At 38.2% G+C, this 12,153-nt stretch overlaps 1 protein-coding gene across 1 annotated transcript in view; it reads left to right on the top strand.

The window, feature by feature from the left end:
• Window positions 1-12,153, top strand: part of DNM3 (dynamin 3) — a 903,988-nt gene that overhangs the window by 329,689 nt on the left and 562,146 nt on the right. The window contains exon 7 of the mRNA XM_007947116.1: window positions 2,573-2,715. Within this exon, the coding sequence (XP_007945307.1) occupies window positions 2,573-2,715 (143 nt within the window). The remainder of the gene's footprint in view (window positions 1-2,572; window positions 2,716-12,153) is intronic.

Raw genomic sequence — 12,153 nt, 5'->3', positions numbered from 1 at the left:
GCCAGACTTCATCTCACCTACTTTGGTCATGTTGTCAGAAGGGACCATTCCCTGGAGAAGGATGTCATGCTTGGTAGGGTGGAGGGTCAACGAGATGGATTGACACGGTGGCTGCGATGATGGGCTCAAGTATAGCAGGGATTGTGGGGCTGGCGCGGGATTGGGCAGTGTTTCGTTCTGCTGTGCATGGGGTCGCTATGAGTTGGAAATGACTCGACGGCACTTAACAACAACAACAACAATGGTAACAACAATGAATTGAATTGGTCATTCAATCAAGTGTTTATTGAATGTTTTGATTGTTACATTGTTAAAGGTATTAGTAGAGGCTAACACAGTAGTAGGTTATGTGTGACATTGTACTTGAACTCTCTGGGCAGAATAATTGAAGAAATTTTAGATTAAATTAAGAGAAATGATACACTTCCCGTTTAAGCAACATAACACAGACCAGTGTACTTTTAAAAGTACCAGTTTTAAATTAAGGGTAGATGAGTATTTGGAAGCTGTGAGGCAGCAGTATGGTTGTGTCATTTTAAAAATAGAAATATATTTTAGAGCAAGGAATACTAGTTTGTTATGGAGGACTCATAATATTCTATCAACATATTCATCACTGATCACATTCTTTTTTAGGAAAATTGGGAATTGGTGAAATATTATTGGCTCTAGTAGGTGGTGGAGGGGTGAAGTCAAAGATAACTCCCAAATCTGTAGATCATTATGAAGTCACCAAGATGGGAACCCTGAAGGGAATATTATGTGCTCCATTTGGACATGTTGAGATTGTCATATCCAAGAGAAGTCAAACAGGTGGTCAGATATATATGTCTGCAGCAAAGATAAGAAGTCTGATCTGGAGAGAACACTTTGGCAGCCACAGATATTTGGATGTTAACTGAAGCCATGAATGGAATGAGATAGCCTTAGGAGAGACTAGAAAGTGAAAAGATTAGAGGTCTCGGGCTCAGATTTGAGAAATTTCGACATTCACAGGTTTGCTGCAAAATGATGAATTGCCAAAGGAGGTAGATAGAGAAGGAACATCTAGAATGGTAGGAGAAAAATGAAAGGAGCTGGAATCACAGAAACCAAGAAAGGGTATATTAGAAAGCAGTGGTCTGTGGTATTGCTTTGCTACTGACATAGTTGAGAAACAAGTTGGAAAGCAAGTATTCTTATTTACCAGTGCACATGGCAATGGGTTGGCTGCTTATTTCTCTTCATTGCTTTTACTCTCGTGGTTGGGAGGCTTATTTCTTGTGACATTTCTGCTGGGAATGAGTCTTCTCCATCTTTTGATTTTCTCCCTCAAAACCACATGCCATGGTAGAAATAAATAAGTAAATAAACACATAAATAAATAAATAACCAAACTCACTACCACTGAGTCAGATCTGACTCATAGCGACCCCTCCTTGGATTTCTGAGGCTGTATCACTACGGAAGTAGATTGCCCAGTGGGTTTGAACTACCAGCCTTCTGGTTAGCAATCAAATGCCTTAGGCACTATGTTACCAGAGCTCCTTCATGCCATGGTAAATAACAGTAAATCATAACTATGGGCATGAGAATAATATAGTTAGGAATGACTGACAGTTAAATAACTATAGATGCATTGAATATATATACTCAGGTAACCTCAGTTAAACTTATAAAGATGATTTAAAATGGTTTCCTCATTCAATCCAGGTATATTTAGTCTCTTTACTTTTAACTTATTCTTTTACCTAAATATCTAGGAAGTTTATATTCTTTCATTTCCCTGCTTCTGAGTTTATTACTTAAGCAGTCCAAGAAGAATTTTTTTTTTTTTTTTTAATTCAAACTTTCTCTTAACTGCATTGTAATAGAAAGAACGTAAGGATAAGGTAGGGAGCTAAATAGTCAGCATTTATTTTGCATCATTGCTCTTAAGTAATGATGCACTTTTAGGGAATCTCTCAGAGAACTTTTCATCATACTAAGCTATCAATTGCAGAGAGAGCTTTCCCTTGTTCTCATGGAGCTTCTTATATGCTCCCTGGTGAAGGTGTTGGTGTGGGATCTGGAGTTGGAGATAAGAGGAAGCACCTGCCTAAAGTGTAGAATGGAAAGTTAACAACTGGCAGGGACCTCTGGCACCCTTGACTACTTGAGGTCCAACAGTGTGTAAGACATTTAGCTCTGAGAACATCAGGGAGTGCCTGTAAATCTAGACTTCCTTCATTTCTACCACATTCTACTTTAACTTTTCTCTCTGTAAGATAAGTGATGTGATAAATGAATCCATGCTAAGGTATTATTGAGAAACCTCTTTAGTAACTTTAGCTGCATTTTAGCAGAGTTTTCTGGACATAAAGAGATAGCCCAAGTGACTGATTCTAGTGGAAAGAATTTTGAGCATCTTCATAGGGCAGTGGAAGAGAGTTGGAACCTCTTTCCACTACCTTTCTGTCTTCCACAGCCAGTCTCAAGTGTATATATGATTTCAAATGTTTTAAGTGATTAGGAAAACAATGAAGCTCAGTTTTTGCCTCTTGAATTAATCTTCAGTGTGTGATATGTGTTTATGACTTTTTGTTTTACTTAGCAACTCACCAACCATATTCGAGATACCTTACCAAACTTCAGAAACAAACTACAGGGACAGTTGCTCTCCATAGAACATGAAGTAGAAGCCTACAAAAACTTCAAACCAGAAGACCCCACCAGGAAGACCAAAGCATTACTACAGTGAGTCACCTTTCCCTTACTTGGCATTTTTAGCTGTTCTTTTTCATATTTTTTGTTTTTTTGCTTTAGTCTATTCATCGTGTTATTTTTCTAGGCTTAACAGATGGAGCAACAAAAGTATATGAGGCTCCATATATGTTATACAGTGATGCTTGAAACTTTGTTTTCTTGAAGAATAATTATCAATCTTACTCTCTTGTTATAAATTTAACTGCTTGCCCTCTCCATGCCCAATTTCACTGTGTTTTAAAAATGAAATTCATTCTTTTGTTAGTACAGCAGGGTATAGCAGAGAGAGAAGTAGTTAGAAGCAGAAGATACTAGTGTAATGCCCTTGAGAAGAACAGAGGGCTGATGGATTTGAAGAGAGAAGTTTTGAGAGAGAATTTAGTGAAGGGTAGAAGGAAATGCTAAAAGGAGAAGAAACAGCACAGAGTATCACTATAGCCAAAAGAGGGAAGTCTTGAATATAAGTGGAGCCCAATATTCAACTGTAAAAGTATGTATGGTTCTATATAGTTGCCTTTTATCTGCCAGAAAGATCTATTGAATGATATTCACCACAAGACTTAGGCAGTTGCGTTTATGAAATTAATAAAATAATTTTCATCTTTATGTTCTTTTTTTTTTTTTTGTTTACAAATCTGAGATATCAAAAACATGCTGCTTTAGTGAGATTCTAAAAAAAAATGAATATAGGAAGTGAGTAAAAAACCTCAGTGATAATTCAGCAGGTATTTGTGGTTCTTAGTTTTTAATGTGGGAACATTTCCTGTTGAAAACATTATCTGTATTTTGCAGCTGTTTTTATTAATATCACTTGTACTTATTTTCTTTTTTATTTCAATGTTTCTCTGTGATTCATCTGTATGCATTTTTCAGTGAGATTGGAACCAAGGATTTAATTTTAAAATGCCTTATTAAGCCACACATAAATTCCTTTTCTTTTTCCTTTTTGCTAAAGATTTTAATGTAGCTCTTCAAAAATGACAAAGTGAAAACTGCCAAACTTCCTTTATTCTTTCATGATCTTCCCTCTTATCTTTGGTCACTGGATTTATCTCTGAGCGAATAGCAAAGTTGTTGAAGAATTACCACCCCACTATGTCTTACACGTTTCCTCCCTCTCTCATCCTCTTCTAGACTCATCTTCCCTTCTATCCCACTGTGCTGCAGCTCTCCTCATGTACCTCTTAAAGTGAGGAGCCTCCTAATCAGCTTCTGGTGTAGAATATCTGAGGTCCACCTCAGATGTTCTTGTCTGAGGACCTCAGATGTTTTTATGGCACCTTTATTCCTCTGCAGTCTTACTATCAAAATGGTCTTAATTTGGCAATGAAGACACACAATGTAACACCTTTCCTAAGGAGGAGATTTGGAAATGTTCAAATAATTTAGATAACAAGTGATCATCTTATGTTCTTCCATTTTAAAAACTCCTAAGATATACAAAGGAAATACTTCTTGGACTCAACTCTTTCCTAGTTTATCTTTTTATTCTTAGCTTGTTCAAACTCCTATAAAAACTCTTCAAATTACAGAAAGAGAAAGTGATTTCTGTTTAGGCCCTAGGTCATCATCTTAACAGCCAGCTGAAACTCTTCTTACAAAGACTGTGTTTTGACTCTGTGACTTCCTTGGACTCAATTATAAAATTTTATATAGCTAACCTCTTTCCTTGTTGGGGGTTTATTCAGCTCCTTCCTTACTGCTTTACCTTTTATGACTGTTTCCTTCATTTCTCTTTTCCTTCTTTCCCCTTTCCCTCCCTCTAGCCCCTCTGTGTATTCTACTTAATGTTTCTCTGTCTGCTATCTATTGTTGTCAGGTGCTGTAGTGTTGGCTCTGACTCATACAATAGAGAAAAACAGTGCCCAGTCCTGTGCCATCCTCACAATTGTTGCTGCTTTTGGGCCCATAGTTGCAGCTACTGTGTCAGTCCATCCTGTGGAGGGGCTCCTCTTTTTTTCTGACCCTCTACTTTACCAAGCATGATGTCCTTGTCCAGGACTGGTCCCTTCTGATAACATGCCCAAAGTATATGAGACAAAGTCTCACCACCCTCACTTCCAAGGAGCATTCTGCCTGTAGTTCTTCTAAGAAGTTCATTCTTCTGGCAGTCTATGGTATATTCAGTATTCTTTGTCAGTACCATAATTCTTCTTCAGTCTTCTTATTCACTATCCATCTTTCACATCCATATGAGGTGATTATCATGGCTTGGGTCAGGTGCACCTTAGTCCTCAAAGTGACATCTTTGCTTTTTAACATTATTTTGCAACAGATTTGCTCAGTGCAGTATGTCATTTGATTTCTTGACTGCTGTTTCCATGAACATTGCTTGTGGATCAAAGTAAAATGAAATCCTTTATAACTTGGTTCTTTTTCCTAGTCTGTCTTAGTCTGGACCTCTTCCATGCCTGGTGTTCGTTTCAGATTCATGGTCAAAAATGCTGTAAACTGAATATACTGGTAGTAATTCAGAATTTCAGTTATCACTTTGGGAATATGAGTTCCCTTTTCTTTGTTTTTCCCTTTCCTGTGGGGAATTTTTGTTTGATGCTCAAGTTTTGTCAGAGGCTCTGATATCCATTCATCAGTGATTCTGGCAAATTAATAAATTTTATCTAGAACTTGTTTTTCTGTTTAACTGGGTTGATCTTATGAAACAATTGCTGTAACATTTTAAGGAACTGGGTTACTTGTTTTGTATGATATTGGTTTTTGAGCTGACTTCACAGACCAGTGAGTTTGTATAGGTTTTCTATTTCATTTTGTTCTGAGAGCTTGCCTCTAGTCTAGAGCATTGTATCTGAGTTTCTGTCTTGTATCAGGTTGAAGGCCATGTATCATGCATGGACTAAATTATATCCCCCAAAAATATGTGTCAATTTAGCCAGGCCATGAACCCAATGTTGTGTGGTTCTCCTCCATTTTGTGATCTGATGTAAATGTTCATTGAGCTTTAAATGCTCATCTCTGTCTGTGGTTAATGAGGTAGGATTAGATGATATGAAACAGGATTAGGTTATGTTTGTTGTGTTAATGAAGTAGGATTACAGTGGGATGCAACACCCTTGATTAGATCATAGCACTGGTCCATGTAAGAGAAGTGTCCCTGGGGTGTGGCCTGCATTACCCTTTATCTTACAAGAGATAAAGGAGAGAGAAGTACATAGAGAAAGAGGGACCTCATTACCACCAAGAAAGAAGAGCAGGGTTTATCCTTTGGACCTGGGCTTGCTGCACTGAGAAGCTCCTAGAACCAGAAGATCAAGACACATGGACATGTGGAGATCTGTAAGGAATACTGGGCCCACAGATGTTGAAAGGAGACAAGAACCTTGCCCCAGAGCTGAGAGAGAAAGAAATCCTTTGCCTAGAGCTGGTACTCTGACTTTGGACTTCTAGCTTCCTAAACTTTGAGAAATTGAATTTCTGCTTGTTAAAGTCATCCACTTTTGGTATTACTGTTATAGCAACACTAGATAAATAAGACACCATGGCTGGTGTTTTTCATAGAGCTGTGCAAAATTTCTTTCAAGAAAAACTACTTCTTGCATCTATCTTATGATATGGAGTTTTAGTAGCTACTCTGCAAAACTTTGATATAGGTCAGTTTATTTGAAAAGTGCACTGAAAGGGAATAGATTTTTTATTTTGATTGGTATGACAAAGCCTTAAAAAGGGACAAATTATTCTAAATTGCTTCTCTAAAGGATCCTATAAAGCATGCAAAAGAAAGGGTTATGAAAATACAGTAATTTCCTACCTCTGGCTGGCATTATTAAATTAGATTATGATAATTCTTCAGAAAACTTTGATCAGTTTATTGATAAATTAGTTATTATATAAATTAAGTAGTCCTAACACTCCCAGGAATTAATGAAAATAAATTTGTTCTGACAAAGATTTTATGTCTATGTCAACCTTGAAAGCAAAATATAAGTAATTTAAGCTAGATGTTATATGAAATGTGTTTTGTTTAAGTAAAAGGTGTAATTTTTTCTTAAAGTAAAACTAATGGTTCCAGAGTAGGAAAAAAGAGATGTAGAATAAGCCTAAAGGAGGAAAAAAAAAAAAAAAAGGCTAGACAAGTATTGATGGGTGGGTTCATTTACAAAATTGCTAAAGAGTTTTGGTGTTTATTAAGTACATAAAATGTTATGATAAAGAAAAGGCAAAGCTGCTTACCAAGATAATGTTGTTGTTGTTATGTGCCATAGAGTCAGACCCAACTTATAGCAACCCCTCCTTGGGTTTCTGAGACAGTATCACTATGGATGTAGATTGCCAGACCTTCCTTCTGAGGAGTGGCTGGTGGGTTTGAACTGCCAGGCTTCTGGTTAGCACTATGCTACCAAGATAATAGTAAAGAATAAAAGAGAAATAATTTACTTATCTTTTATTTTTCAGCATACGTAGGCCAACTTAAACATAAGTAAATGAATTTGGATGACAGATTCTTATTTTTGTCCATGAGCCAAAAGAGAGGGAAGGTAGGGCCAGATTAGGCCTCCCTGGTAACCAACCTTTCAGGCCATGAAGCAATGGGCACTCTTTTGAAGGACTCCTCCCAACTGTCTTACTATAGTTACCAGAAATTGGATGGATCCCCATCATAAAAAAAGAAAAGAAAAAAAAAAAAAACAACAACAACCCAAAAACCCATAAATAAGTTCTGTCTTTTGTAGAGGAATTCTAAGAAGTCAAAAGATAAAAATCACAATAAGACACACCTGAAGTGAAGTGGTAGGATGGAACTGAGACATTTTGATTAAAAAAAAAAAAAATAGATAAAATCTAAGATTAGATTGAAAAAAAAAAACATAAGAAATAGTAAAGAAAAAAACATAAGAAATAGTAAAGGTTTGAATGAAAATATAAGGAACTCTAAGAAACCAAAAGATAAAAAACACAATAAGACACACCTAAAATGAAATGGTAGGATGGAATTGAGACATTTTTATTAAAAAAAAAAAAAAATCTAAGATTAGATTGAAAAAAATATAAGAAATAGGTTTGAATGAAAATATAGATTATTTAAATGAACTTTGTATGAACAGTAATCTGTTTTGTAGTATATAGGGCTAAAATAATTTCTAAGATGTTTAGGTAACTTATTAAACTGAGTTAATAAATACTCATTATATTTAATATATATACTTTTGCTTTTTATGCTACAAAGAAGGATATATATATAAGAGCTCTGGTAGCATAGTGCCTAAGACACGTGACTGCTAACCAGAAGGCTGAGGGTTTAAACCCACCAGCCACTCCTCAGAAGGAAGATGGGGCAATCTACTTCCATAGTGATACTGCCTCAGAAACCCAAGGAAGGGTCGCTATGAGTTGGGTCCAACTCGACAGCAAACAACAACAACAACAACATATATATACATATGCATACATATACATATTTGGGTCAGCTAATAAGTGTGTTTATAACTGCCACTTAAGGGTTGTATTATGAGAGATATGCAACAAAGACAATGTTTAAAAAGTTTCTTAAAAGGGAATTCACCATGAGATAAATTCTGCTGAAACCTATCTACTCTGAGTGACCCAGCTAGTATTTAAAATACCTGTGGCATAGCTTTTAGCATCACAGCAATATGCAGACCACCACAGTAAGACAAACTGACAGACCACTGCGATGTTATCTGCTGGGCACTCAGAAATGAGTAAGAATTTTACCCCCAAGAAAAGTTCACAGTAGAGCAGGCGAAACATATATATAAACAATTAACTGTATTAAAATCTAATAAATGCTATGTTTTTGTGAAGGAAAAAATGAACTCAGATAAGGAAACAATTACATGTAGGAGAGGGTGTGGGTTCATAGAGAAAGTGATACTTGAGTTATGTCTTAATTTCCTAGTGCTACTGTAACAGAAATACCATAAGTGAGTAACTTTAAAGGGTAGAAACCAATTTTCTCATAGTACAGGAGTCTAAAACTCCAAATTCAGGGTGTGGCTCTAGGGGGAAGTCCTTTCTTGTCTCTTTCAGATTCCCCGTGTTGCTGTAGAGTCAATTCCAAGTCATGACGACCCTATAGGGTGGAGTAGAACTGCCACGGAGGGTTTCCAGGGTGTAATGTTTGTGGAAGCAGATTGCCACATCTTTCTCCCACAGAGCAGCTGTTGGGTTCAAACTGCCTGTCACTTTGTTAACAGCTGAGCACTTATCCACTGCTCCACCAGGGCTCCCTTTTCAGCTTCTTATTCACTCATTGCCACTGAGTTGATTCCAACTCCTAGCAACCCCCACTGGGTTTCCAATGCTGTAAATCTTTACAGAAGCAGACTGCTCCCTCTTTCTTCTGTGGAGTGGTGGGTGGGTTCACACCACTGACCTTTTGATTAGCAACCCATTGCTTTAACCACTACACCACCAATGCTCCTTTTCAACTTCTAATAGCTGGTGATCCTTGAAATTCCTGGCTTGTGAGTTTATCTGCCTCTTTCATCTTCCTGCAGTGTCTGTTTTCCCCATGTGTTGGCTTGCTTGTCTCTGTGTCTATACTACTTTTTATATCACTCAGAAGCAGATATGGATTAAGGCGTTTGAGGGCCTGAAGCACTGATAACTGGTGCCCCCTCCTTTACTTACTCACACATTTGAATGAGATATATGAGTTATGTATGTGTGTGTGTTTTAGCTAACATGGTTAGCTATTGGTATTTACCAGGATGTGCGCACAAGCATACCCTTGTGTTTGTGTCATGGCAAAGAGCATTGCTGGCCCTTCTGGCTGGAGTTGCTTGATCAGCAAAAGTGGATGTACAAGACAGATCTCAAAATGGATCAGAGACCTGCTTGGATTATTATTATTTATTTATTATTATTATTGTTATTACAGGGAGCTCTGGTAACTTAGTGCCTAAGGCACTTGACTGCTAACTAGAAGGCTGGCAGTTCAAACCCACCAGCCACTCCGTGGAAGGAAGGTTGGGCAATCTACTTCCATAGTGATACCGCCTCGGAAACCCAAGGATGGGTCGCTATGAGTTGGGTTAGACTCGATGGCACATAACAACAACAACATTGTTATTACTATTAAAAATGGATTGTACTTGCCAAGTACTGCTGATGTTGGATCCAGTTGCATATTGGGTAAATGTAGCAAGAGTTAGAATTGACAGCCCATCCCCACTTCTTGTTTATTAGAAAAAATAGTATACTCCCAAGAGACCTACCTAACAAGATAGGAAGTTTCAATTACATGAGAGGGGACCATAAGGGACAGATGTCAGTGAAGGTGTTGAAGTGGTAGGGGCTTCATAGCTTAAACTACCTTATATCAGGGCATCTTTGTGACCACGTGTGAACTTTATTTCTGGCAGGAACATCTCACACACTTGAGCTGCTATCAGTTTCATTAGTGCCCTGCCAGTTCCTTTCCTCTATGGTGCTCACTTTTCCTTTTGTCTTGTCTGCTTGGACTCCATGGGTCTTTGCTTTGGAAACTGGTGCCCCTGTTTTGTTGATGCTGCAAGCACATGCTTACTTTGCTTTTTGGGTAATCTCTCCCTGCTAAGAAATGACTAGGTTTAGGTCACACTCTACATTGATATGGCGTTATTAACACAACTGTGGTGTAGTAAATTATTTAGTGTGGCTTTTCTACCCATAAGTCTTTGTAAACTCCAAGGTGGGATTTTCTATGAGCAACTGAGGAGCTCCTGATTGCTGAAGCTATCCACCTGGGTTATTTCTGTTGGGCGTGGCACAATACAATGTTCTGGGAGGTTCCCACTCTCTCTCACGTGTTTAGAGTTCTGATGCTGTGATTGGCTAGTTTGACCACCCTTCCAGGCTCAAAAGGAGGCCTCCTGGAGGCAGAGCTCACTCTGATTGCTGGTTGAGGAAGACGTGCTGCTGAAAGAGACACGCGCTCCGGAAAGAGACATGTGCTGCTGGGAAAGAGACACAAGAGACATGCATTGCTGAGTGAGACACCGAGGGACCAGTACTGCTGGGAAAGAGACTGTGAGAGACTGTTGGCCAAGGGACGGTGGGCTGAGAGAGAGACTGAGCATTTTTCTTGAACTTGAATTGTAGCCTGGTGCTTCCCTAATAAACCTCATATTCTGTGAGTTCTGTGTGGCCACTGCAGCGAATTATCGAACCCAGGAGAGAGGTGGTGGGTGCTTTGGGAGGAAAGGTTGGAGAAAAGACTGGAAGGAGGCAGCATGTCTGGCCTCTCAGGAATAGGCCTTGGGCTATTGATAGTAATTCTGTCTTCCTCTTGTGGGATTAGAGGAAGTCAGAACATGTGGCCTCCTTGCCGTTTTTGCAACAAAGAAAATACTGTTTCCAAATAGGATTACATCCACAGGTATAGGGGTTAGGATTCCAACACATGTTTTTGGGGCATATCTTGCAGTCCATAACAAGTGGGACACTGAAGTGTGGAAAGAGTTTGTCAGGTATAAGAAGAGCACAAGAGAAATAATGTGAACTTTGATACAGCTTGGTCTAGGGTCATTAAATAGACTAGGTGACCAGAGAGTAGAGTTTGGTAGGGAGAGTGACTGGAGATGAATATTATAGAATTTCCACGTTTCTGAATGTATATGTCATATATACTTTTCTAGGTATTTTAGAAAAGCATTAGCTTAGTATTGATACATGCATGAGCATAGCTAAACCCAATTATATTTCTGCTTTTCTGGCTTAAATAATTTGCAGTGGTGTTTAATTCATCACCGTTCCAATGACAGCAAATAAAAAGATTCAAATATTAAATGGTTTGATTTTATTCCTATTAGAAATGGAAATTTGTAGTTCCAAGATATTAAAATTATAGCTTTGAAACCTAATAATCTCCAAGAGGGAGACAAACTTGTCTGTCGGTTTGTCCCACTGTGGTGACATGTTAATGTGAGTTTTGAGGCTGAGCCACTGGTGTTTCAAACCCAGCAGGATGCACATGGTGTACAGGTATCAGCCCAGCTTACAGACTGAGACAGACTAGGAAGAAGGAGGAGGCCATCCACTTCTCAAAGAATTGGCTAGGGAAAACCTTATGAATAGCAAAGAAACACTGTTTGATACATTACTGTGCAGCATTATGAATAGTCTGGTTAGGTTAGAAGGCTCTCAAAATAGGACTGGGAATGAACTGCATCATCTGAGTAAACCCAGCTTTACTCCTGTGGATAAGGTAAAGCTTTCAAGACCTCCATTTGCTGATGTGTCACCACTCAAATTGAAGAGGAACAGCTGCAGACATCCATTAATCATTTGAATATGGAATGTATGAAATATGAATCTAGGAAAATTGGAAGTTGTCAAAAATGAAATGGAATGCATAAAGATTGATATCCTAGGCATCAGTGAGCTGAAATGGACTGGTTTTGGCCATTTTGAATCAGACAACCATATGATATACTATGCTGGGAATGACAGTTTGAAGAGGAATGGCATGGC

Source organism: Orycteropus afer, unplaced genomic scaffold (assembly GCF_000298275.1).
Source record: "Orycteropus afer afer isolate SDZICR_OR568_19922 unplaced genomic scaffold, OryAfe1.0 scaffold00175, whole genome shotgun sequence".
In the NCBI taxonomy this organism is placed as follows: Eukaryota; Metazoa; Chordata; class Mammalia; order Tubulidentata; family Orycteropodidae; genus Orycteropus; species Orycteropus afer.
This window is presented reverse-complemented; position numbering and strand designations above follow the sequence as displayed.